The 27,439-nt window shown below is 40.9% G+C and overlaps 3 protein-coding genes across 4 annotated transcripts in view; 1 reads left to right on the top strand and 2 right to left on the bottom strand.

Annotated features, from left to right (window-relative positions):
• LOC311254717 (interleukin-1 receptor accessory protein-like) overlaps window positions 1–4,815 on the bottom strand; it is a 44,334-nt gene extending 39,519 nt beyond the window's left edge. Inside the window, exon 1 of the mRNA XM_084348629.1 lies at window positions 4,739–4,815. The gene's annotated coding sequence lies outside the window, so the exon portion shown is untranslated. The remainder of the gene's footprint in view (window positions 1–4,738) is intronic.
• LOC311254753 (serine protease 23-like) lies at window positions 4,775–8,635 on the top strand. The gene is made up of 2 exons (XM_084348703.1): window positions 4,775–5,051; window positions 6,154–8,635. Exons 1-2 carry the CDS (start codon window positions 5,026–5,028, stop codon window positions 7,337–7,339), a joined length of 1,212 nt encoding a protein of 403 aa, XP_084204829.1. The 5' UTR covers window positions 4,775–5,025; the 3' UTR covers window positions 7,340–8,635.
• A 272-nt stretch (window positions 8,636–8,907) lies between these two features.
• tmem39a (transmembrane protein 39A) lies at window positions 8,908–23,753 on the bottom strand. 2 transcript variants are annotated; one of them, XM_084348680.1, is made up of 9 exons: window positions 23,458–23,753; window positions 18,380–18,593; window positions 17,164–17,386; window positions 16,734–16,817; window positions 16,438–16,592; window positions 14,386–14,743; window positions 14,048–14,235; window positions 13,841–13,961; window positions 8,908–12,775 (listed from the first exon to the last, which is right to left on the bottom strand). In XM_084348680.1, exons 2-9 carry the CDS (start codon window positions 18,490–18,492, stop codon window positions 12,536–12,538), a joined length of 1,482 nt encoding a protein of 493 aa, XP_084204806.1. In that variant the 5' UTR covers window positions 18,493–18,593; window positions 23,458–23,753; the 3' UTR covers window positions 8,908–12,535. The 2 variants fall into 2 exon arrangements, with proteins under 2 accessions (XP_084204806.1, XP_084204807.1); XM_084348681.1 differs by having other exon boundaries at window positions 17,164–17,380.
• Between the last annotated feature and the right edge of the window lie 3,686 nt (window positions 23,754–27,439).

The following is a 27,439-nucleotide window of genomic DNA, read 5'->3' as shown; positions in this document are numbered from 1 at the left end:
TATGTTTATAGACTAAAATATGTTCATTCTTTAATTAGTCATGCTGAAAATCAGTGTGACCATTAGGTACAAAATACTTTGTTGGGCCTTAAGGATGAATAGTATACTAAGGGAGAAACACTAAATCTAAACCTAAGTGTGTTTAGAAGTAAAGTCCAGAAGGTAATTTTCAAATCTGTCTCCACCAAACAAAAAAATAGACGATGTCATGTCAACATTTGATCCAAAACAATAGAGACTGACTTCCAACAGTTTGCAGTCAATGTGTAAAGTGAAGGCTACACCTTGAAGTGATTGTTGTGGCACCAGGATGCAACTAATTTATGCAGCAAAAACAGGAAACAGGATATGGCATAAGGTATACATGCATGGCAGAGGAAAGTAAATGCAGTAAACTAGAGTAGAGAATAAGTGGGCGAAATGAGCATCAAGAGTGGAAATTTCCTTTAGCTTCAGCTGAACGAGACAGTGTTTACCATCTTTTATATGAGGCGTTAAAATGTATATATCAAATGTCCTTGCCAACAGTTATATTATCTTCCTTTGGCTTTGCCTTTAGCATTAAACTTGGCTTTAGTTCCCCCCTTGATTTCACAGCAAATAACTTCTCAAAGGAGCTCTGTGGTTTCCGCGTTTTGCCAAACAGCTGTCTCATGGCCTCTTGGGGACGAGCGAGAGAAGAGAGAAGAGGTCCAGGATGGGAGAGACGATTCAAACAAGAGACAGAGAGGCACAAGGACGGGAAAATACAAAGAGGGAACAGACAGACTGACAGGCAGACAGACAGAGGGACGTAAAGAGAGAAGATTCAAACATGTGAGGACAGCCACACTTGCTTGATTGTGTCTGTGGCCAGAGGAGAGAGGAGGAGAGTGGGAGGAATAAAACAATTAACATGAACAGTACTCCGGGGAATGTGGGTTTCCCTGACAACAGCAGCCATAGTCAAACAAACGGGCCCTTTCATAACAATTCAAAACAAACACAAATGTCTCCCTTATTAGCACCCAGGCACTGGTAGAAAAAAAGGGCATTCCTTCCTGTTTTCCTAAGGAGGAAAAATAATCATCTTTTTCCCAAAATTATTCTGGTAATTTAATTTCAGCTTCCGAGCTCCGTGTTTAAAATGTGCACAGATAAAAAGTGAGAATAACAAATAGCAAAAGCTGATCTGCAGGGAATGTAAGAAAACATCTACTTCAGGTACTTCAGGAAAATGTGAGAAACCAGCAGAGCTGTGGAGGACGAGGCGCTCCTCAGACCGTCCTGCCCCAGATACTGCTCCAGAGAGAGGTATGTGTGTGCGAGTGCTAATTGTAAATTTGTGTTGAGGGATGGGTGGGGTGTTGTGTTCTTCAGAGTGGTGTTTGATGAGCCAGCAGGTCCACCCTGTGTCCTGGCAAAGGTGCAGGTCTATAATCAGTTGCAGGAGCCCTTGAACAGCGTTTGAATCTTTTTAAAGCAATACTTCAACATTTACTTTGCTCTTCAACATTTAGATGAGAGGATTGATATCACTCTTATGTCTATATGGTAAATAAAGAAGTGAAAGCCTGCAGCTGGTTAGCTAAGCTTAGGATAAAGACTGGAAGCAGAGAGAGACAGCTAGCTGGGATCTGCCAACTACTGAACAAAATCACTTTTAAAGCTCACCTATTAAAGCATGATAATTTTTTAAAAATCTGTACAGAAACCTAAATGTAACAACTACTATTCCCCATTTTATGGGTTTTATGTGCTGGACTATTTCTCACAGGAAATCGCACAGTAACTTCCTGAAGATGACCCTGGTTGTCTGGCGACCTCATAGTGATGAAAAGACTGAATATATTAATGATGTGTTAAAAACTTTAGAGGGTTCAGACGGCCACTAGCTCAGCTGGTAGAGCAGGTGTCCCATGCACAGAGGCCCTGTCCTTGCTGCAGCTGCCCAGGCTTGTAGGTGAACCTTTCGGCCAGGCTAGCTGTTTCCTGTTTCCAGTTTTTATGCTATGCTACGCTAAGCTAACGGTGCCATGCCATTGCCTTCTAGGTCTGTTGTTCCAAAAAGACACACTCTGTCATTACCAACATACACACACCAAGTAGTTTTGTTGATTAAACCTTACAAAACTGCTAACATTTCAAAACTTTAACCATATGTTTATTATTGTTACCATGATGGCAAAGGTCACATGACTTCGTCCTTTCCTGCACGCGCAAATACTCTAAGACCACTGTTTTCTAATTGTAGTAGTAATAGTAATTGTAGTACCGCTGGCAATCTTCCTCTAGTGGTGCGTAGAGGAATCCAAGAAAAGTTTTTTTGAAAAAGAAACAAGTTAATGTAATCAAAATACTGCAGAGTTTAAAATAAGAATACTGAAATTGAAATGTGATTTAAGATAAGCTTTTGTCTGTCCTGTAATATTTTTGTTTCAGCGTGCTATGTAGTCACGTTCATGCATGTCGTGTGTGCACACGCTATCCATGACTAGTTAAGTCTCAAACAGCTAAACTCAAACTGTGATGGCAAGATGGCAAGCGGAGGTTAAATGAAAGGCCACTGAAGCTTCACAACACCTGCTAAAGTTAGTAGCGAACAGCGCAAAACAGTAAGCTGAATAGGTCTACGCTACTGTATCTTATCGTCGGTCATAACGTTGAACCTTGGACAGACTAATATTTTCTGAGGTGGTGCACGATGTAAAAACGTTTTAAGGGTATAAAACTCCAGCGAGAGTGTCTATTTTTAGAACAACCTACTAACCGGCCTTCGGAGGAGTGCGCTTTTGTTTTCAGGATAATGGGCTGTTGGATGAAGGGGCTTTCGGTCCGATCAAACATTTTTCAGACTGTTGGAGTTTTGGAATAATAGGCCATCGAAACAATGGGCAGTCCCTGAGCTAACAGCCTGGTGGCTCCAACGACAAATTAACCACATGAGAGTTATCCTCTCATCTGACTCCCTGCCAGAGAGTCAATAAACATATTTTCCAAAATGTCAAACTTTTTTGTACTAAGACACTCAGCTGCACATATATTCTGCAACGTTTTCATGACAAAGTCCACTTATGAACAAATTGCTGCAGGACAGGGAGAGATGGGTGGAGGTTGGCTAACTGTTCAGCCATGCATGAGTCCCCACTCACCGCCCCCGCCCCTCTTGTTCTTTCTTTCTTTCTTTCTTTCTCCCTCTTTCTGGTGGCTGCTGAGCCTAATGAAATCATTACATGGCATAATTTCTACCACCAGCTTGCACATTTTCAGCATGGGTGGGTCAAGTGGAAAAAAAAAACTTCCGACACTGGCATCAGAGCTGCTCACTGAACTGACTCCTACCAAGAAAAAGTCCCGAAAGAAAAGAGGTCACTTTTGAATGTAGATGTCATATTTCAGAGAGCTGCATGATGTGAACTGAGCGAGGGTTTTTGTTGTGAAGTAAACAGCTTTCTACCAACTGAACCATGTTTGTGACTATGCCAAGAAGAGTCATGAGGGCGAACCAACAGTGTGAAAGTTTGTTTAGGCAAAACAGTGATGTATGAGCGCTACGTAATTATTTAATGAGTAGTTTGATGGCGTTTGTGTGAGTGACACAAAGCGAGAGGGAAAGGAGAGAGCAGGAGGGGGGCTCTGGTCGAGTCCCCCCAGATAACGAATGAATGTGGGTCAGTGTTTGTGTGACGAGTAGGTCGAAGCATTCGCAATGTCGCAATTTTTTCTCTCAAACACAAACAAGCCCACACACAGAAACACACCCCTCCAGTTCCTTGTCCATCATCCTCTCTGCACTCGCACGTTTCCTTTCCCTACGACCTCGGTTTTGGACAGGCTGCACATGTCTCCGTCCAGCTGTTTTGGCCTGTCCTGTTCATAACAAAACGTCAAGTGGCTGTAAACTCTGAGCAGCCCCTCAGAGGATCATCCTCTGCAAGACTAAAGCAAAAATATTTTGATGAGACTGTATTTATGTAATGTAAACCAAGCATAACTCTATCCTTTTCCTAATAAATAAATAAATAAATAAAGGGTTCGTTAGTTGAAGTAATGACAATCTCATTACAATAAAGGTAAGTGTAATGGTTAATAAATCAGTTACTTTTTCTTTATATATCAGTTAAGAACAACTTTTGGGGTGCCAGGTTGTGAAAAATCCTCCAGCAGGTTAGAGTTAAAGTTAAACCTCCAGCAGGACACTAAAAGCTGTTTAATTCAACAGGAAGACCCTCTGAAGGACCACTTATCTTCTGTAAACTCCTGCAGAGAATCTGGAACAAAATCTATTTCACGAAAACATATTTCCTCGGTTGGTGCTAAAATAAGTTGTTAAAGCAGCCAATCAGTCATTTTTCATTTTGAAGTGTTTGCATTGAATCACTTAAAGATGTTTCACTATTGCTCAGACAAAGAAAGCAAACTAAATATGCAGTCTTGGTCACTGGGGGCTTGCAATGTCATTGTTTCTGAAACAAAACAATTAGGCCTTACTCATAAAAGGGAAGTGATCATTAAACGCAGCCCTAATGAAATCTGAGTGATGTGCGATACCTAAGTGCGTTGAAAATTGCAAATAGTTCTGAAACAAATGCATCAATTTTAATTAAAAAAGCAACTTTTGTGCATTTGATTCAGTCCTCATTAACCTTCCTGTTGAACCGCAGAGAGAGGAGTCGCCTGTAACCAACACGATGAGCGCAGTAACCAGCAGCAGTGATGGGATGTGTCACATGACCGTGCTGGGATCAGATAGACTCACTGTGTGTATCCTCGTCGGCAGATGTGACAGTGTGAGCTCAGGCAGTCAGGAGACCTCCTCCTCCAGCAGCGCACGATGATCCAGACCATCAACTTTCGGACGACTCCAAACTGTGCATGCGGATTAAATAGAGCCGTCCGTTCCTGAGAGAAGAGCCGAGAGCTCTCTTTTTGCAGCAGGACTGTTCATCAGCTCTGCTCCCATCGCGGGCTCTGCCTGTTCTGGTTTGAGGGGGTCTTCCCCTCAGTGTTCAACCAGCAGCTCACCTGCAGATACCAAATAAAACCATGCGCTCCCAGGCTGCGCTCCCCCGGTAAGTCACCTCTTCATCAGGTTTGTCTGTGCGTAACGGAGGATTTACAGAAGCTAGGGGAAAAACGTGTTCAGGACAGGAGTTACATTTTAAAGATGCAGTGCTGACAGAAAAGGATAGATAAACAATATTTTAAAGGGGCACTATGTAGTTTTGGAGAAGAAGTTCAAACTCAGAATTTTAATATTTACAACATTAATGAGGTAATAATACAAACTCAGAAATATTTATTTGTTTCCATAACTGAATAAACAAGCTGTTCTCAGAGGATAATAAGGTTCCCAGAACACTGTTTGATGATAGAAAGGTGGCAGGGTCCGCCACATATAAACAAAGTAAAAAATGTGTTTGTATACTCAATAATGAAAACAAAGACAGTTTGTTTATTTAGTTTGTTCAGGCACAAAAAACAGTCAATGTAGATCTTTCTCTTCTGATTAAAATTACATAATGCACCTTTAAAGATAATTCCCCCTACAATAAAGAAGCTAAACATGATAAGATGCAGATGTGCCATTCTGAAGATTTTATGAACATGATGCTTTATTTTTTATCTCTGCACTGGTTTCCTATGTCTCCTAATTAAAATATTGCCTGTTGAAGTCCAGACAGGGCTCAGCAGTAGGAGAAGTCTGGGGAAACGAAAGCATGACTGTGTCTAAGACACCAAACTTTGGCTTTAATCACCTATAACCCATTTACAAATAAGTAAAGTCCATATTCAGTGCAACAGAAATGTTAAACAGCCACTCTTGCAGGCTCAAGGCCAATCCCTCAGGCCGCTTCAGGAATTTTCCATCAGAGCCTAGTAAGGCCTGATCTTTGCCCCGTCTGTCATGTTTGCAGCATTAAAAACAGTGGAAGTACACAGCTGCCAAATTCCAGCGCAGATAAAAAAAAAAAAAATTCGAGTCGAAACGCTCTCCCTCAACTCCCATGCTTGTAAATCCGTGATGCTGGATTTGGGAATGAGAGAGTTTTTTCAGGGGACCCAGACATCCGGTCAGAACCACTTGAGGTCTGTAGAAGTGTTGGTTCTGACAGTGGATGAGTCAATCACTCCGATGAATCACATTTCATCTTTCTTTTTTTACATCCACAGGTTTACCTCCCTCCTGTTTCTCCTTATCCTTCCCCTTGTTTTCTCCTCCTCCTCTTCCCGACCTCAGTGGGTTCTCCAGCGTGTCCCTGTGGTCCTCCCACAGCAGACGGAGGTTCGACCAGCCCCTCACTTCCTGTCTCCGGCCCGCTTGGATGTCAGCTCGCCCTGTGACCCTGAATGCCACAAGAAAGCACCTCGCCCGAGCTACTGGGACCTGCGGCGTCTTCTGGCCTACGAGACACTTAACTCTGATGGCCAGCTTACCGAGACCGCCATTGGGATCTACGGCTACAAGCCCACTTCAAACACCAGTCCGGCCGACTCCTCAGGGTCGTCTGGGCGGGCTGAGCGGTCTCATGTCAGGAGAAAGCGCCAGATCTTTGGCCACGATGGGCGTTTTAGCATTGCTGGGCAGGACTTTCTGCTTAAATATCCGTTCTCAGTGTCCGTGAAACTGTCCACTGGGTGTTCTGGTACGCTGGTGGGGGACCGTCATGTTCTCACAGCAGCTCATTGTGTTCACGACGGTAAAAACTATGTGAAAGGAGCCCAGAAGCTTCGGGTTGGGTTTCTAAAACCCAAGCAACGAGAAACACAGTCGTCCTCCTTTTACCTTCACTCAAACTTCACCAACCATGTTAAAGGTGGCCCTGCTCCTTACGCCCCGCCAACCAACGACAAAATGAAGTTCCAGTGGATCAGAGCCAGGCGCACCCACGTCCCCAAGGGATGGATTAAAGGGAATGCTAATGACATTGGCATGGACTATGACTACGCACTGCTTGAACTCAAGAAACCCCACAAACGCCGCCACATGAAGTTAGGAGTGAGTCCCCCGGCTCAGAGGCTGCCCGGTCGACGAGTCCACTTCTCAGGATTCGATAACGACCGCCCAGGCCAGCTGGTGTATCGGTTCTGTCGGGCCGGAGAGGAGACGTCAGACCTGCTGTACCAGCACTGTGACGCACAGCCCGGTGCCAGCGGATCAGGAGTCTACGCACGGATGTGGGATGGGCGGCGCCGGCGCTGGGAGAGGAAAGTGATAGGTGTGTTTTCTGGGCACCAGTGGGTGGAGCGACAAGGGGCGTCTCAGGAATTTAACGTAGCGGTGAGAATCACGCCTCTCAAATATGCTCAGATCTGCTACTGGATAAAAGGAAACTTTGTGGACTGCCGAGAAGGGTGAGGAAGAGATGGAGACTGAGGACGAGACACCATAGTCCTACTACATCATCAAACATCATACTGCTATATTGGGGCCCCAAGAATCTTCACTTTTCACCCCACTACACGAAGCACTGATGTAACTAGAGCTGCAACGAATGATTATTTTCATTTTTCGATTATTTTCTCGATTCATCGATTAGTTCTTCGGTCTATACAATGTAATAAAAAAGGTAAAAACGTCAATCAGTGTTTCCCAGAGCCCAAGATAACGTCCTCGAATGTCCTGTTTTGTCCACAACCCAAAGATATTCAGTTTACTGTCATAGAGGAGAAAAGAAAACAGACAGTATTCACATCAAAGAAGCTGGAATCTGATCCTTTTGACCTTTTTCTTAAAAGAAAAAATCACTGAAACTTTTTAAACGATCATCAAAACAGTTGGCGATTAATACATCAGTTGAGAACTAATCGATTCATTGTTGCAGCTTTAGATGTAACATCAATATAAAAAGCTTTGCTGCCACTACAAGTGAAGTAAAAGGCAGACACAGATTCAATTATGACACTAAATTATGCAAGAAGGAGGCGTTCATTTCATTTAGTTTTGCATCGTCACTCACATTTCAAAAGTATGAAAAGGCAACATTGGTGTTAGCTGGGGAAACGCCTCGTGGTTTGACAGAACAGAAGCAGGTTTATCTGCTTCTTGGAACATTTGTCTGGATAATAAAGTTATCTGGAAGATCATCAGATCTGGAATGTGGACTTATGAAGATGTTTTGGAACAAGGGGCCCTCAGATTACAAGGAGCAGGACGGTTCAAACTGTTTCACTATAGCCTTTTTATCGTGCTCATACTAAAGATTGCACTGTTAAAACTCTTGAAGTTTTTCTACTGAAACTGATTATTTTTGTGGATGAATGTACAAGTCAGCTACCAAAGGTGCCAACAGTTTATCATGTATCTCCCGTCACTGGACACACTACTTATCTACAAGCATAGTGTACTCTGCCAGCTAAATTAACAGTGTTTTGGAAAGAAATATATTAAATGTTTGCAGATGACTCTTGCCACAGCTGCAGAGTACATGTCATATGAAGCACATGTTGTTGAATGTTGTACTTTAATGTTTAGCTCCCTCTGGTGGCAAAGATCAAACATTGCAGGTGTCCTCAATGAACATTATGCAGACTTAGACTAGGCCTACATAAGCACTTTTTACTTTCTCCTCATTTAACATTTGTGAAAATGCATTATTTGTGTTTTAGAAACAGAAGACTGCGGCGATTTAATGAAATATATGCTTTGAAATAAGCAACTGCGTCCCAGCTTTCTTCTCAGTCTGCTCATTCGACAGATCACACACACACACAGACAACACAATCTTTGTTTAAACACCATTTGTTTTATTTCAGATTTCAAAAAGCATTTTTTAGAAATGCTGTGGGGAAACTGAACACTGTAAAAAGCCGAAATATGAGGACCAGCTCCTATGACTTCTCCAGCACCGACACATTCATCAACAGGTTCAACCACGACTCTGAAACTGCATCCTGGGATATGGCACATACAAAACAAACTGGGACTCAAATTTGACAACTTTTATAATTATAGGGCAAACAGATCAACATCAATTACAAACTTGTCTTCCAATTTTATGGAGGCTAGAAGAAGATCAAGTACACTTCTGAAATCTGAAATCTTTCCAATTCTCGTCTCACCAAACCAAAGAAAGCAAACACAACGTGTGTTATTTGATACTTGGAATTCAAGTAAGAACTGACGAAGGAGGAGGAGGATTTGCAGCAAACAATACGTCCATGAAAAATAATTATTTCGGTGGATGCGCTCCAATGAAGGATGGTGCTCCCAACTACAAAAACATGCCAATTCAAGTCAGCAGCATTCAATTAAAAGTTATGCTACATTCAAGTGGAAAACGGCTGCAAACAAAACATAAGCACCAAGGAATTGATTTAAGGGCCGAGTTTGCAGACAAAGCAGAATAATGGGCACGTGAATGGTAGTTGTGATTCATCAAAGATTCCTCACACATCTGCTGAGGCACAGAGGAGCACCGGCAATCCAGGTGTGCACACTGGTTCATCTCAAAAGTACTTTCCTCCACCTTGTTTACACTCAACCTGAAACTGAAATCAAAGCGGTCACGGTGAAATTTGCACAGGAAATGTTAGCTGCAGTGGAATAGTCTTCTTTGTTGCTTAAGATGGTTTCTAATCGGGATCACCCCGAAGTATCCAAGAAGCAGCAATGATGCCAATTCACCAAATTCTCTACATGCTCAGGAAAGGAGCTTCAATACTTCCTTTCTTATCTACTTCAAGATAGTAAACACACTGAACCATTAAGCAGATAATCCCAAGTGTGAGTACAGTCTGATTCTCTTAGCACCGTGGTTGTCTTTTCTAAATCCTTACTTCTTCTCCTTCACATCTTTTCTTGACCTCATGACGATATCCACCGACATCAAACAAAAAGGTTTCAGAAAAGACACCCTACCTAATTTCTTCAACTATCCAAATGCAGCCATTGATAATCAGATTTGCTTCTCCTACTAAAAGAGACTTTCAGTTCAAATTGTATTGATCTCTATCTGACAACAGTAATTTAATCAGTAATAATCAGACAATAATCCTTAATACCGCCCCAAGAGGAACCTACTTGAGAGTAAGACGATGTTCAACAAGTGTGACTTAACAGAAAGGCAACAACATGCAAGGCAACCTGTGTGTAACACCATTCTGGTAACTGAGAATACATGAAATGGTAACAAGGTCTTCTTCACCCTTTGATTTTCATCGCCCATGGAAATGTCACTATTAAAACATCCTCTGCTGTCTAATCCGAACGGGAGCGTGATGATTGCAGTGGGAGAAGGGTTAGGTCCTGGGACGTACCACCATTAATCTTTATTATTGGCCACATTCGTTCTGTTATCTACATCCAATCCACAGTGAGATGGACCCCGTGTGATGTGGTCGCCCATTGTGGTTTACGCATTCAGGCACCAAAATTGAATAAAATAAAAGTGAGTGGGTGACCTTTGAGAACACAAATGAATCATAGAAGATTTCAGCATGTCAAAGTGTGGTACGACATCAGTATGACTTTGTACTTAAATAATCACCTGGTACAGCAGCAGCCCTTCAAAGTAATCACAACCAGGGCAGGAATACTCTGTATGACAAGATAACACCACCCATCTGTTTTTGACATTGTAAGGTGTGCTTTGAGTTCAAGGGTAGAATCTCAATCCCTCCTCACTTGTTGACGCCCTGGTGTGAGTTTTCAAAGGCTGGTACTGTAACTGCCCTCCAGACAGCCAATGGTGAGAGACAAGCAGACACTCATAGTAAAAACACAGTAACAAAGTGAGTGAGGAAGAATACAGCATTCTTTGCAGAGGCAGTGGACGAGAGTACCTAAGGTGTTTTTCCTGCATGCTGATCTAAAGAGGTCAGTTTGTAGGAACATTTTTAAAAATCCCCTCTGAAGCTCTGCTTAAAGCGAGGTTCAAAATCATGGGAAGTACACAATTTTCTTTCTGGCGGCGAGTTAGATGGGAAATTTGCGGCAATTTCATCAGCACATCAAATGTGAAGCTGAAGCATGCAGCTAATTAACTCATCTGGTAACAAGGGGAAACAGCAAGCCTGGCTCTGTCCAAACTAGGTTACAAAATCTGCCTACAAGCACCTTTAAAGCTAACTAATTAGCATGTAATGACTCCTTTGTTTTAAAATTGATCAAACATTTTCTATTTTACGGGAGGAAATATACCATATACCAATATGGAGGTTATGCATGTCTCTGGCAACGGCAGATAACCTCTGTAAAATTGTAAAATTGTTAGTTATTTTTGTTGGAATTAAACAAAGAAGACTTTATGTGTTAATTAGTGAGTTTTAAAGATGCTGCAGGCAGTTGTTTTGAGCACTGATAGAACTAGGCTGGCCGTTTCCCTTTTCCAGTCTTTGTGCTAATGATAAAGGATAAGTTTTGTAGTCCTCAAAACATTTCTGGAGCTTCACAACTAAACAGTGATGCTGCATTTCCCTAAACATTAGAATTAGATGGGGACTTGTTTAAAAACATAAAAAAACAACTGAAAAAAAAAAAATACATAAAAATAAAATGGATCCATACATCTTGTCCAATATAATTCAAAATGCCTGACTCCTGAGATCCAAAATACATTTGAAAATATGTTATTTACACCCTTTTTAAATCAGAATTATTACACTGTAGCTGCTGAGCTAAAATTAGCAGGTGCAGAGCTTGACTGTGCTTTGAAGGTGTAAATAATGTCTTCAGTTGGATCTGGTAATCCGATGGATGAGCTGTATGGTGCCATTTTAATTTTTTTACGATTCAAAACAAGGTCCCTGAAGCTACTTCAGTTGCTTATGAGAATTGTCCTTGCCATTGTGCCGAGAAGCTCCAGAAAATGTTTTGTGCACTACAAAATTTCACCCAACTTTCCATCGGCATGAAGGTGAGGAGATAATGACTACAAAGACATTTTGGGTGAACTTATCCTTTAAACTTCCTGTCTGCATGCTGTGGCCTCGCATCTGATTATTCTCTATCTTCTCATTTAACTCTCAACCAGAAAGCAAACAGCACATTTCCAATAAACTGCTTTAAATTCCCCAGTGAAAATGTGCCTAGAGCAGTGACAGTGTTTGCGTACTGCTAACATTAACCCAAACAGCTGTTTCACCGGCTCTAGTGCCTCAGGGCTGATGCAGAACAGCCCAATCAGGAGTCAGGATCTCAGGCACAACTCCTTCCACTGCTCTGAATTGCTCGTCTGGATAAATTGACTTTCAGAAGCCAAGTACGCTCTGTGATTGGCCACCTGCACTTAAAATATCTTTGGTGAAAGTCACCTCCTGGCATTCCCTGACCTCCCTGTCGCCTAGCAACAACATAACACAACATGCTAATGTCGTCAGCGTGGTAATGCCCGGCGTAACTCGAAATAGTATACAAAATAAAAATATTCTTTTAAATAGGTATATATAAACATTGCATTAAAAATAGAACCGTATCAAAACACGAACATGAGTTCACAGTCTGTCCCTTAACCTCCAAGCAAGAGCGCTAAATCAACCCCCATCTTTACCAGGCCTTCACCCAGCTCCCCTCCACGTCCAGAGTTCGTAGGTGAGGTCTCACTGTGAAGAGCCTTTACTGCGACTTCAGCCCCAAACTGGTGGAGGACAGAGGGTATGAGTAGGCTTTGCCCAGCACTATGCGGTCTCGGAGCAGTTTAAAAAGGACATAATAGTTGCAGCAGAGAATAAGGCCCAGAGACAAGGTGTGGTTCCAGCGCTCAGAGCGCAGCAGAGAGTATAACTGGTACAAAACCACACTGGACTCGATCCAGATCAGCAGGTTCAGGATCCGCAATGGCTTGTGGAAGAGGAACTGAAAAGAAGATCAGAAAAGAAAATCATGTCAAAGATACAGATATGTGATATGCAGGGGGTGGACATAATAAAATGGACACCTGTACTATGTAAAACACGGCAAGCTTTATAGAGCCAGTAACTGTATTCATGATGAACATGATGGACTAAACCTCAGAATCTGGTCTGGAGAAGGAGACAGTCAGAAATTATTCTGATTGATTCAACAGACACAAATCTGCTCACATCAAATTTAAGCTGCACTGATTATTTTTGATAAATAAGTTAATCAGTTGATCGACGGAAAATTATAAAGCAACTCTTTCAACAGCTAATCAATTGTTAAAGTATCTTTTAAGCAAAAAACAAGACTGGGATTGAAATGTTAACCACTTCATGACATTTACGGACGGAACGGTTCATTTAAGAAGAGAAATAATTATTAGTTCCTACATTAAACAGGCTTGCTAGTCAATGTGTACCTTTAAACTAACTTCTATTTATTGCAGACCACATCAATTAAAACGTAATTAGCAATTATCAAACTATCTTCAAGCTAGTGTTTGACCTGCTGTGCTGCTTGTTCTTTTTTGCTATTTATTTACAAAATCCCACCAGAATGTGACTGATCGAGCCATTTGACACAACACATTGCTCTTATTGATTATTGTGGTGTTGACATGATCAATAAGTCACATGGGAGAGCTACAGTTTTCTGAGAATAAAAGGATTGAACAGTTATTCCAGTGATACTTGGTTCATCTGCTCTTCCCTCCGGGTCTGCCACTTGGTGGTTGGGACATGGCACTCCAGCTTAAATGGTAAATAAGGTCTTCAAAATATCTGTCCACTGCAGTTGACACCATGCATGAGAGGATTAACATGTGGCTCTGTGATAAAAGTATCATTCTGCTGACGTTAACAAGAGTGGCCTTTCACATGTGTGACAGCAGATTTTTCAACTTATATGCTTCAGTTCAAACACCTCAAAGGCTGTGTTCTGCACTGTATTAATGTTCTTACTATTGTGAAAAATGTACAGGCTACACCCAAAGTCAACATAACATAAAGCAGAGGTACTCACATAAAACCTTGCATGAGAGACGTCAGAGGGCAGAGCGACATTATAGGGCCCAACTGCCTTATAAAGAGATCGACTGTGTCGTACCAACACCCCCTGAGGCCAAATGGTACTTTCTGACCACCTGCAAAATATATCAACACCACAGTTACACACAAATCATTAACGGAGTAATTTAGAACCTGTGTGTGTACAGAAAGATCCACTCACACATGCTGAGGTGCGTTGCTGTATGAGCCGTGCTCCAGTTTCTGCCAGCGGCCCAGGTGAGCTGCCGAGCGATGAAGCAGGTCACAGTAGCTGGGGGGCAGCAGCTGACTCATCAGCATCACAAACGCATTGATCCACACCATGATCAGATGCTCACATGACCAGCGCATGTCGTAGTATTGGGTGCTCTACGGAGACAAAGTACAGAATTAGAGACAGATAAACTCAAGAATACAGGCAAGATTGTAGGAAACCTTTACTGAACGGATGGTGGAGCATGAAAGCAACCTCAACAATAAAATCTTAAAGGAGAAGAACCACAAGTGGCTGATACCAACCTTGACAAAGCAGAGAGGCAGGAAGGCGACGTAGTAAGCACTGAACAGGGAGTTGAACAGCACTTCCTTGATTCGCCGGTTGAAGTCACTCTTCAGCTCCTCCACCTCGGCTCGAATCAACTCCGGCGTGTGCGAGTGTGTGTGTGGTGGACAGGTGTGAATAGGCATGTGCGGGGGGCTGGAAAACTGCTCTCTGAGGTTCTCTCGCAACAGGAAGAGGAAGTCACGTGGGCGAAAGAACGGGGTCTCCGTTAGTTCAGTCTGCTGGTGGTCGGCTGGGTAATCACAGTCAGATGGTGCCGTTTGGCTTTTCCCCCCCTCCTGATGGAAACAGCAGAGCGGGACGTACACACCAAATCTGGCATGGGAGGGAGGGTGTGTGTGGACAAGGACAAAAGAACAGAGCAGCAAGTTTTAGTTTCAAATGATGGCAGGATGAAAAGGAGATGTATAATGTGAAAACATCATGCATATTTAAAATGGTGAGACACTTTACGGGAGGGTCCACAACTTCTAGTGCCATTAGCACACACGAAACAACCAAACAGGCGTCACATGCTCACAGATTAACAGCTCTATTGATCGTTTGTTTTGAAAATCAGATTCATATCACGAAAGAGAATTTATTTGTTTTTTTCATGTGATAAATTTTGTTTTTTCTTCCAGACGCAATTTCATTTTCTATGTATAAAAGGTTTAGTTTTTTTTGTTTTTAGTCTTTTCTTTTAGACTTAGATGCTGCCGCAACTAGAAAAACTGGTATCACATAACTTATCTCTTGTGCATTTTTTATGTTCTTTGTTTTAAATTTGTTGTTTGTTCCATCATGTGGAACTTTTTATGCTGCTTTCTTGGCCAGGGCTCCCTTGTAAAAGAGATTTTGAATCTCCATGGGATTATTCCTGGTAAAATAAAGGTAAAATAAAAATAATTAAATAAAATTATAATTTGCAACAGAGATAACCTTGGTCAGGTGTTATTATGACAATTGTGGTTCATGTGCATCACAAAGATTTCACATGTAGGATGGCAAAAAATATTTCAGCCAGACACCAATTTGGCTCCAACCCATAAATGTGTATGAGTTAAAGCATCAATATCCTATACTCATAAAAGCATAGACGTAATCTCTGTGACGTTATCCATACGTTTCGAAAGAGCCATTGTGTGGTGGCTCCAGCCGTGATGTTTAATTATGACCTGTCAAGGGACTGCAGATGTAAATTAGCTCCAAGCTAACTCTGGTACAATGCATCAAATGGCAACATTGATTGCTTAATATTGTACATGGTCCCTTTACAAATAAAGATGAATTAAGTTGAATTGAATCATCAACTTGGAAGTGCCTGTCTCCACCAAAAAATGGGCAAACAGGTGGAGCATCAAAGCGGCGACAGCCTCAGTTATGCATAACTTTAAGCCATAATATTATTTAAAAGAGAGAGTAAGACAAAAAAAATCCCCCGTCATACAGTTGTCATGAATGGGGAAATTAGCTATAGATGCCAGAACTCTTCTTCTTACCAGTCTATAAACAAGTTTATTTCTGCTGTAAAGTTGAGCATTTTAATATGGGGGTCTTATGGAGATCGAATCCTTTTAGGAGCATTTGAGGAAATGCAGTTTTTGGAATTTTTGTTTTGGCTTCATTTTTCAGCTCCGGAGGTTGCAGCTTGGTCACTGTGCTTCAAATAAATTGCTTATTTGATTGCCAAGCAACCGACCAAACCCTACATCTGAACAACAGTGGAAGATGGGGCTGCATTCAAGAAATTCTGTATCTTTTCAAAAACAACAATTTGCCATCGCTGCACAAAATGAAGTAGCAGAGGTGAGAAAATAAGCAGAGGCTGAACTTCACACAACTCCTTCGGCTTATGTTTGAACAACTATGTCTATATTTATTCCCATTTGTATGATTCATTACATCTTACTCCTCAGGCCTTTTGTCCCTTCAACAGGTATAAATACAGTTGTTTTCGTCAGATGACAGCTTGTATAAGCACAACCTGGCCTTTAGAGGGTGGGGGATGGCGGTTAAGAAAAACTCACGGGTATCCCAGGAAGAGCAGGTTGAGCACGGAGTGGTTCTTGCAGAGGTTGACCAGCGTCCAGCAGAGAACCCAGCCACACATGGTCAGCAGGCTGAGCCGAGCTGCAATCAGAACCACGTAGCGGAGCAGTGACCCACCGCTGCTCTGAGACACCTTGGCAAGACAGAGGATAGAATTAACTCAGAGCTTCCAGAGATACTGTGGCACCGACTCTGCCCCAAGTGGGGTTTGATTACCACAGTCATATGTGGACTGAAGTCTGTTAGCTGAGTGGATACAGGTCTGTGTGTTTACCTCTGAAACTATCGTCCAAACAAGCCTCCTGGCCAACATGACTGTGATGAAAATAGCCAAGTGGTAGTCCATTAGATGAAAGTTCTGCAGGAGCAAAGCAGATTTTTTTTCATCTTTCATTATCAATTTTCCATGAAGACATTTTTAAATTGTACATATTTAAAAATGTGTACAAAAATAAGTGTTTAAAATAAGATCTGAACCTGCCTAATAAAAACCTGTTATGTTCCAAAAAAATTAAGAAATCAGTGTATAGAATATTTTTCTAAAAATAAAAACTACATAGAAAGTGAAGAAAAAGCAACTGATTTTGCAGCAGTAAAAAACAAAAAGAAAACAAATAGTTAAGTTACAGTTCATAGGTATTAAGAAAGACAAGGCAGTGATTTCAAGTTGCCAGAAACAACATAGCTAGTGTGGGAGTTCTTACCAGCGAGGTAGAAGCAGCAGGGTGGCTGTATGGGTACCACCAGACCGTCCTGTAGATGTTGATGTACTGGACAAACAAGGCCACCAGCAAGTAGAGAAAGAGCAGGAACTCGAACAGCAGGCTGCTATCCAACGGCAGCTCAGGGATCCTCGAGTGGCGGACAGGCTCTGGAGTGATGAGGGCCGAGAGAGGGGGCGCAGAAAGACCCACCGAGTTACTGCTCCTAAGAGAAGATGTAGTTAATACTAATCTCAGACAGATGTATCTGTGATGCAGAGTGTGTTTAGAACAATGTGTCACATCACACCTTCTGCAAGTTAAAATAACAGAAACATTTACATAACAGTTTCTAGCACTGTAAATTAATGTACTTTAATGAGCTCTTATAGTCAAAGGATGTTAGAATTAAAGCTACAACTACAGATAGTAATTATTTTTTCATTATCAGTCAGCTAACTCACATGGAAATGATTAATATGTGAATGCTGAACATGTGTAGGTGATGTCTGCTGTTTCCTCCTAACTCCCCACGAGGAAATGCCTAGCTCAGCTTGGCAGGGAGGGGGAGGGAAAACACTAACATCCCCCATAGGTGAGGATGAGTCGGAGCCTGCAGGTGGATGCTGGTGTGTAAGTGGAGCTTTTGAAATACTGAATGAACAGCAGCAGAGAAGCCACTGATGGCTTAAGTGGACTGACGTTTTTAAACATTAGCATTAGATATTTGCAATGAGAAAAGTTAACCCTTTCAGTGTTACGGCAGACTCAAGTTGGCTGCATAAACCAGCCTGCAGGTTTGACCTTATTCGTCGTTTTTGAAATTTAAATGTCACACAATTCTGAAAAAGCTCAATTATAGTCTAAGGTGACATCTTCAAAAGACTTGTTTTGAGGGACTCAAAGATGGTTTAAAATTGGGAAAAATGAAGACACTTACACTTAGATCACTTAAAATATTGTCGATTAAATTTCCTTTTCTTAGATTAATCAACTAATCATTCAGCTCTTGCAAGAATTACTAAAACTAAGATGAGTTAAGACTACTTTATTTAATTAATACAGTTTTTGAAACAATTTCAAACAAAGTGGACAACAAAGAGGATTAAAGCCTTACTGTCACAAGCTCTACAGTGTAAAATAGACGGTTGGTCTACAGACTGTTCAGATAAATTGTGTGTCGTTATCAAAAATCATTTTAATTCATCAGTGTGCTCACCTGTTCCTGAGTCCTGTACCATTGCCAAGGTTGCCTCCAACCAGAGTCTGCAGGGACGGCAGAGCAGAGCGACTTAGCTGCTGTCTGCTGGGACCCCTGCGACCTCCTGGCATGGTCGCCAGTTACCGTGGCAACCACGCACGCCGCCCACCAACCAACAGCCGCTGGGACTTCCCTCGTTCTCCTCAGTGAGCCACCGTGTACAGCCAGGCCACTGCAAAGGAAACCAAAAGACAAGACAGAGTCAGAACGAGAAAAGTAAGATTAGATCAGGGAAACAAAAACAAACAAACCTGAGGCTCTGTCAACATTTACAAAACATTTACAGACCACATCAGTCCCAAGGTATTTACTTTACATGGCAAATAAGTAAACAGTAGTGCTGTTAATAAGGCAAGGATTATAAGAGCACTGGTCCAGTTTTTATTTAAGCTAGTTCTTATTTTATTTCTTATCTTTTATTTTATTTAGTCGGCAAGGTCCCCGTTAAGATACAAAACCTTTTCCAGAGTTTATTTGTTAATCAGCAAAATTGCTCGAAAATGTAAAACTGATTTGATATCTGAAAGGGGAAATTACTGAACTACAGTACTACTGGGCTTTAAGTTAACCATCTGCTTGAAAAAATTAACGAGAAAATGTTCCATCATCGCTGCTGTTGACAAAAGATAAAGCCAAACAGATTTTTACTGCGTTGTGTAATTTGTGTGTCTTTGAAAAAGACACAGCACCTGTGTGACAGCCTTATGTGAATCTGCCTCATATTTAAAAATGTAAACACCTTAATGTTTATTCACAAGAGGTTTAAAGAAGCAAACTGATGTCAACATTGTCGGACTCAACACCAAACCACTTCTCGTTTGGCACCGCTTCCATCAGTCCTTATCAAACCTACTTTGGTTGACGGACATGACATGTTATCATGACATAAACCATGTCAGACAGTGGTACATCTCAACTCTCTCAACCCTGACAGGGTTTTCCCCAGGAAATTACTTATCAGGGGTGGTGAGCCATCCATATCCTGACGCATCTTGTTTCATGATCAATTTACTTAGTAGATGACTGCCAAAAACAACAGACACACTCATTTAATACACGGTGCTGGTTGTGTAAAATGTTAATATTTGATTTTGTAAATGAAGATTTATTTACGATGTTAGAAGAGGTTGTGTTTATTTCAATATTTTACAACACCTGCTGGTTTTCTTAGCCATATATGACAAAATTTCCTTGGGTTTTGGCGTGTTGGTCGGACAGAACAAGTTTTTGTTTGGTTTTGTTGGTTTGATTAATTGCCATCTTTCAATGAATCGTTTCATTTATTTTTCGTGGACAAAAGGTCAAACATTTGCATTTTCTTCTCTGCTTTTCTGTTGTCACTTTTGGATTTCACAATTTTTGTAATAGACTAAACGATTAAACGTGACAATAATTGGCAGATTAACTGACAATGAAAACAACAGTTAGTTGCAGCCCTAATTTTAAGGGAGTGGTTTGAAGAAGTGGGCGAGCTGATGATTTTAGATCATGGTCACTCTTGAAGGCATCCAAAATCAACTTTTCAAGTGAATTGTAGAGATCCAGTATTAAATGTCCTCTTACTTCTGTTTCCAAATTTCACATAACCTCATTGACAAGCAGGTCGGTGACATGAATAAACCAATAGAGTGATATAGCAAACTTACCGATTTATTAGTTGGCCGATATTGGCCTATTACAGTAATATTATATCGGAAAATATGTTGCCCATTATGAGAAGATATAATAAAGAGACAGATGCTTGGATATTTTATAATTATTTAATTCCCAGAGAAGTTTACTCTTCCAGTAATCTGTCATTTTGGACAATAAAATTTATTCTTAAACTGTAAAATATCCTGCATCCATTTCATATCTTTGTCATAAGTGTTTGATAACCACATTTAAGTTTCAAAAAATGTGTGTTTATCGTCCGATAAAGCAGACATTTTTACTCCTTAATATCAGTATCGACATTGGCACCTTAAATCAAGTATTGGTTGGGCTCTAATGCTGACTGGACAAATTACTTCATGTGTCTCATCCTTTGGTGATGTATTGTAAATGATGCAAGGTGAGTTACCGCTAGCAGCGTAGCAGTGACGGAGCTTGTGCCAGAAAAGAACGATCTTTGATGCAATATTCTGTTTTTAATGGTACAAATGGAGAAATGGAAGTGGCGTGCTGTTTAATTGGTTTACAGAGAAGCGTTTCTAACATTTAGTCTAACCACACTGATATAAATCGGGTGGACAAAACATTAGACACCCCACTCAGTATAATGCATTAAAGCTTTACCACTACAGCCTCTTAATGATCATACAGTTGAATTAACATCTCTTCAAAACAGTATTGACATACACTAAACATTATAAACTCCATGAAGACAGGATTTATTGCAGGACTGTTAAATCAGACTGCGTTTATTTTAGCTCAATGTTCTTAATAAACTGGAAACTGAGTGAACAGACACTGAAGTAACTTTTCCCCTGAGGTTTCACTTCATAGAGACAGTGTACCAGACCAGAGAACCATCCTGAAGCCTTCCTGGTGGCATCACTCCTGGCCAATGTCAAACCATTTCTTAACAAAGCAAACAAACTACAACTACCCAGAGTATCAGGCCTGTGTATTTGCAGTCTGCCTGCCTAAGGCCACAGTGAGGTCCTGGAAGTGTTTAAAGTACAATTTCCAAGTGTATGTCCACGTCAAATAACTGACCAAGTCAAATACTGAAACTGCCAACACTACCTGGAGAATATAGCTCAGCCACTCCTTGCTATTATCAATAAATGTTAATAATGGCCATTCTTCTTCACCACTCACATTTGACCTCATCGTTAACGTCACCAATGGCTCTTCAGGCATGCCAGTGAACTACAACAACAAATAATACTGACACACCTAAATAAAAGACAGCCATTAAGTACAGATACTTACACAACACTCTGGTAAAAGTAGAGGTACCGATTCGACTTCTTTACTTAGGTTAATATAAGAATGTATCCCTCTGAAGGACATTTCTGTGCAAAGCTTACTGAACCTCACATCATATTAATTTAATTCAAAGACTATTAAACTTAAACTTAATAGTACTTACTTCCAACCTCTGGTTTTAAAGCAGAAATGTTGACAATTCTCTCGTTATTGAGGATTTACTCTTTATGTGATAGTGAACAGGACATTTTTGTGTCTCCTGGACTATGGTGGACATTATTTCACCATTTTCTGTCAATTTAAGGAAAAATTTATGATGAAAATAATTCAAGACATTCAATTAAGTCCCATCTGAACTAGGGTTGCAACGTTATGTCATGGTATTACACAATAATATAAATCATTATTATTATAGTTACAATAACCCTTGAAGGGATGAAAACAGGAGGTTTTTTTTGGATGCTTTATTATAGTTTTACAAATTATTATGTCCTGACAGACATGAAAATGGATATAAACCTTTTTAACAACACTAATATCATAGAAATCAATACCATAGATATGCAAGTACACATAGTATAATCACCATTTGTTTTCATACCATGTTAAACCGATATGCATCTGATAACTGGTCAATATGATTAAGATAACTATGATAGATAAAAAATGCAAATAATGGATTTATATGTTTGATAAGGATAGTATATCAGTAATGAATTTATATTTCATAGTAGCAAAATGTATCATTTGCATTTAACCACACATTGTTGTTTACCTTGCACTGTTTTCTTTCACGTATTGACCTATAACCTCTCGGTTTATTACACCTTTTAGCACTGTGAATTATGACTGTCCTAAGTATGAACTGTTGGACTTGGGGGGGAGTGTTTGTGCACAGTAGCACTCTGTGCTCCCCGGACGCATGTCGGCTGTTGTGGGTACATCCAAGGCCGTCTGGCCAGCTGCATATTGTTTTGGGAAAATTAATTAGAGTATAAATTTAGACCATAAGGGAAGTCATTGAATGACTTATGGAGAAGGGGTGGGTTTAATAAATGTATACGTCTTCTCACTCCTTTTTTTAAATATCTAGACAAAGTCATCAAGTGTTTGACAATTTCTTTTGCTTTATGCTTTTCATTGTTTGTAAATATACATTTTTTTCCATCTGTCTGCTATTCTTTCAGATTATTTTATTTTATTATTCTTGTCTGTCATTTCTTGTTCTTTACGTATTGGAAATAAACATTTCCATATCATACCTCTCATCTGAACTAGTGTAGCTGTAACTAAAACCCATAACATTTGGTATCATCTCCTCTCATCACTGTTCAGTGGGTCTAAAAAATAAAATAAAAGTAGTCCCGCCCCAGTTCATCAGCCAGTAACAGGCTCCTAAAGCGGAACACAAACCTGAGGCAGATAACATCCAGCCCCTGTGTATATCAGCATTTCCTTTCTACAGATAAGACTTGATGGAGATGATACTACAGCATGCTCTGTAGACAGTGTGTAGCCCCAATATTAAATATCAAAGTTGAATCTTCAACAGGAAACAGCCGTTAGCACAACCACACACACACGCACGCACACACACACACACACACACACACACACACACACACACACACACACACACACACACACACACACACACAAACTTTGAGTTGAAAGTCAAGAGTGAAAACAGGAACTGTGAGATCGAGAAATTAACTAGAGTGAAGGGATTGCAGGATGGTATTTTGCCATTTTGTGGAAGTGCAACACGTTTCTGGTTTTCACCTCACCACAAGTGCTTTAAAAGAAAAAAAAAGTGCTTTTGAACACGAAGCTGTGTTGAGCTGGTGTGTTTGTTGGACTGCACTGACTTTTCTTCAGGGAACACTTTGTTAAGAGGTGGGTTTTTTTTTGCTGTTGCAGAGACCTGCTAAGACATGTACTGAAGCTGCCTGTCTCAATCATGACATCAGGCAGCGTTGTCATTTTGTCCACCGCGGAAACTTTAAGCACACTTTAGCAAAGACGTTAAAAATAGACAGATTGAAGCTCGTAGCTAGCTCTTAGCTTGCAGAATCAACGCTAGGGAGTTTAAAAAGCTCTGTAAAGCCACGGCTACTCACACAACATCGACAGCATACGGTGGGGTGAGCTGAACGAGGATGCATCAGTCAGTTGTGTGGCTTCCAGCCTGACGAGTCCAGACAGCACCGAGCATTTCTCCGCCTTCCAGCTTCAATATACCCGACTGCACTGCTGTGGCGAGGAGCTACGACGGCACCGGTGACGCTGGAGGGTCTCTTTCTCTCCGGTTGTAAACATAAAACGGCTTTGAAAGTTAGCTCTGGGCTTCACGAGCAACAGTGTAAATGCGTTGCACAGAGACCGACGTGGCAAACCCGCACCTCCTCTCAGTGCGACGTCATCAGAGCGCGACTTAAACAAGACTGCACTGCACAGTCGCAGTTTGACAAAACACACGGCTGGTCTGGAGTCAGTGCTGCTCACATACTCTCGATTTTTGTTAATGGTTGTATTTATTATCAATGACATGTGTCGGCGTCTTTCAGCTAGCATTTTCCAATCAAAGAAATAGCCAACGTCGCATTTTTTTTCTCACAACTTGACACTGGAAGTTAAGCTTATTTGTTTATTAGGTACATGAATGTATTAAAGGGAAATCCACCAATTTCACAGGTCTTTGGGTACCACTGCATTATAAGCAAAGGTAGTGTAAAGCATTTTGTGGCTCCAGAGTAAGCTGCTTGAGTCTGATAAAGTGTATTGTACATCTTACATTTGCTGTGCATTTCTCTTTGTTATGATTTGTTGTGTACTGCTCTCACACTCAACTTTAAAACATGGTTCTCTTCATTTTGAACTGGACTTTTGATCATCTTTTCTTCTCTGAGGACTGCAGTCCGTCTATACATTATTAAATTAACACTCTGCCAAACCTCCAAAGTTAGGTGCACCAGTGAAACCAGTTAAATAAGTTAGTCTTGAGCCCTGATTGGCAGTACAGATACTTGTGTAAAAGTGTGCATTTCTCTGCATTTTGACAGGGCCAATTTGGGCTTGCACAAATACACAGCGGTGGGAATCAGGTAATACAACTAATATACAGTAAGAACTACTATACAACAATAAATTCTGAACTTCCCATTATCACTGTCTCATTACAGTCCAGGCCTTTCTAAAAGTTTTATTAAATAAAACATTTAAACAATCTGAATATATTACATACATAAAAAAAAATGTATTCATTGAATTACTTTCATATAATCTAGCTTTGTGGATGTATCGTGCGGCTTACATAGAGAAGATCCCTCAGTACGCTACAGAGAAGTGCTTCTCCTGCTTCTTTAAAAAGGAGGAACTGCAAAAAAAAGTAATATTCTACAACGACTCTGAAACTCAGAGCTCACGTGTCCTAAACAACTCTGTCAGGACACACCCACACATAGTTTAAAAGCCTGCAAACTCCCCTCCACTTAGTTAGAACAAGATTTGCTAACTTAAATTAGCTTGCCCTTTGTTTCAGTGAGTGATTTTAACTCTGTCCAGTAGTCATTAGAAATTCCCGGTTAGTCACTGTTAATGTGTACATGTAACGTGCATTTATATTGTCTGATAAAGCTACAATATTCATTGTGAATTATTGTAAACACATAAGTTGTTTTCTTCGGTAAGGAAGTGAACTAAGTTTGGTTCAGTAACGAATTCATTATAGGTCTTCTAAAAATGTGACCAAACCTGCTGGGTCAGAAATACAATACAGTAATTCTAATATTTGTTTAAATGTCTCTTGGTCATTTTCCCTTCAATAAGGTGCTTTTGATAGCCATCCACAAGCTTCTGGTAGTCGTCTGACTGAATTTTTAACCACTCCTCTTGACAGAATCAGTGACGTTCAACTAAATTTGTCGGCTTCCTGGCACAGATTTGTTTCTTCACCTTCTCGCCTCTAAACGTATTGCTGGTCATTGTGGCCAAACAACTCAATTCGTGTTTCATCAGACCACAGTTTTCCTCCAGAAGGTTTTTCTTTGTCCATGTTATCAGCAGCAAACTTCAGTCAAGCTTTCAGGTGCCGCATCTGAATCGAGGGCTTCTTTCTTTCACGGCACCCTCTCAGCCCATGGTTTTAGGTTGACTCTGGGCCAACCTGACCAATATTCTCTCAGCAGCAGGTAGGGCTGGGCAATTAAGCGATTTTGAACTGACCTTGTGATCAAAATTATGTTGATTTCGGTGAAAAGCCTCGTTCATTTTTACTCGAAATGGATCTAACAGCCTATCACTTGGCAAAAATAAACGCGACTGCAGCCAGGGACTGAGTCGGCTAATTTCCAGTTTAGCGCCCAGCCCACTTGAATGAGGATAAAATAATTTAATCGAGTAGCCCTTCTAGATTTTCCAAATTTTATTGGACTGAATGGCTCAAATTCTGCCAGTAAAACAAGTCATTTCATGGGGGTTGTGAGGCTCAAAAACAATTATGCACCATTTAACCGACGCTTCTTTCACAACGTTAGCTCATGGGAAAAGGTCTTTTTGGGCCTGAGTGCATCACGCCACGATGTAATCACACAGTTTGGCCACTACGAAAACTGGCTTCAAAGCCTGGTGCTATTCATGGGGGCTTGATCTCGTGAATGAGGCCAGCCATCTTCTTTGCAGAGGAAGTTCCGGTCAAGCCAACAGTGTAAATTGCTCCTCCTCTTCTTTGTCGGTTTTACCGGCAGACTGAAAACCACACCACTTTCCATTGTATGGGAGTATGCTCTTCACTGATGGGTGAGAACGGGAAGCGCAGATCCAAAAATTAGAAAATCAATTAGTGGCAGCCAATGTAGATATTGTGGTGGACTGCCATTAATAAATGAATGTGTGGGAAACACTGCATGATCAATATTACTTTATTTTATTGTACAGGTGTACTTAAATATGCCAGGACTGTCGTGATCCACTTTTTTGTCTAGGTTGTATAAACATTTGAGATGATCAAATTATATATTGTGATAAATATCGTTATCGATCAATATGGGGAAAAAAAATCACGATTATATTTTTTGCCATATCGCCCAGTCCTAGCAGCAGGTGATAGTTTTCGTTTTCTTCCTGATGGTGGCAGTGACACAACTGTGCCATGCCCTTTATACTTACAAACAGTTGTTTGCACAGTTGATCTTGGGACCTGTAACTGCTACGAAATGGCTCCAAGGGACTTTCCTGACTTGTTCAAATCAATAGTGAGCTTTTTCAGATCAATGCTGAGCTCCTTAAAGGACAACCTTTTATTTGCACTGCAACTTCCCCCAAGTAAACTTAAGCTTTGAATTCCCAGGGTAAGAAGAAAATGCTTCCTGTTGTTACTCCAACAGTGGTGCACTACTACAACTCTCTGTGGAGTGGAGGAGAGGCAGCAGGAGACGTTCTTCTTCTGGCGGTCGACCGGACAGTTTACAGGTGTAATACCTCCACCTGCTGGACTACAAGAGTGGTAGTGAAATAAAATGGAATAAAACTGATCACACCTTTACACATGTCTAGCAATATCGTATTTTGATCTTTCATTATGCTGCTAGTTTCTCCATGGCCTCTTTTATATACAGTGAATGTCACCCATCTTGCCCTTAACGAGATGTTCCACTCAAAGCAAATTCTCATTTACCTCCAATGGCATCTAGCCATTTATTATTGTGATGTATCAGCTGAGGATTTTAAATATGTGTCTGTGAGATGTTTAGGGCCACTTCACCACAGCTGGGAAGAATGAAATATTGTTAGTGGTAGAAATCAGAAGCTCTTCAGCACCACGATATTGACGACAGGGCAGTTATGGAGTGCTGACCTTATCATATGTTGATCAATGCAAAGTTAGCTCAGACCTGACTTTCAAACTTCTGTGTCATTCTCTTGACATTCTCCCATCCCTTATTCAGTTTGGCAAAGGTTTGGGTAAGGTTGTGGTCATGGTTTATGATTAGTTTGAGAACCTTGTGTTGGGCACTGGGGAGCCGAGGCCTGAAGGCACATACCAAGACTACAACATTCTTGGTTTGATTCCAGCTGTGGACCTTTGTGACCAGCCGTACCTGT

The sequence above is a fragment of the Pagrus pagrus genome (assembly GCF_965226575.1).
Source record: "Pagrus pagrus genome assembly, chromosome: 1".
NCBI classification, from domain to species: Eukaryota; Metazoa; Chordata; class Actinopteri; order Spariformes; family Sparidae; genus Pagrus; species Pagrus pagrus.
This window is presented reverse-complemented; position numbering and strand designations above follow the sequence as displayed.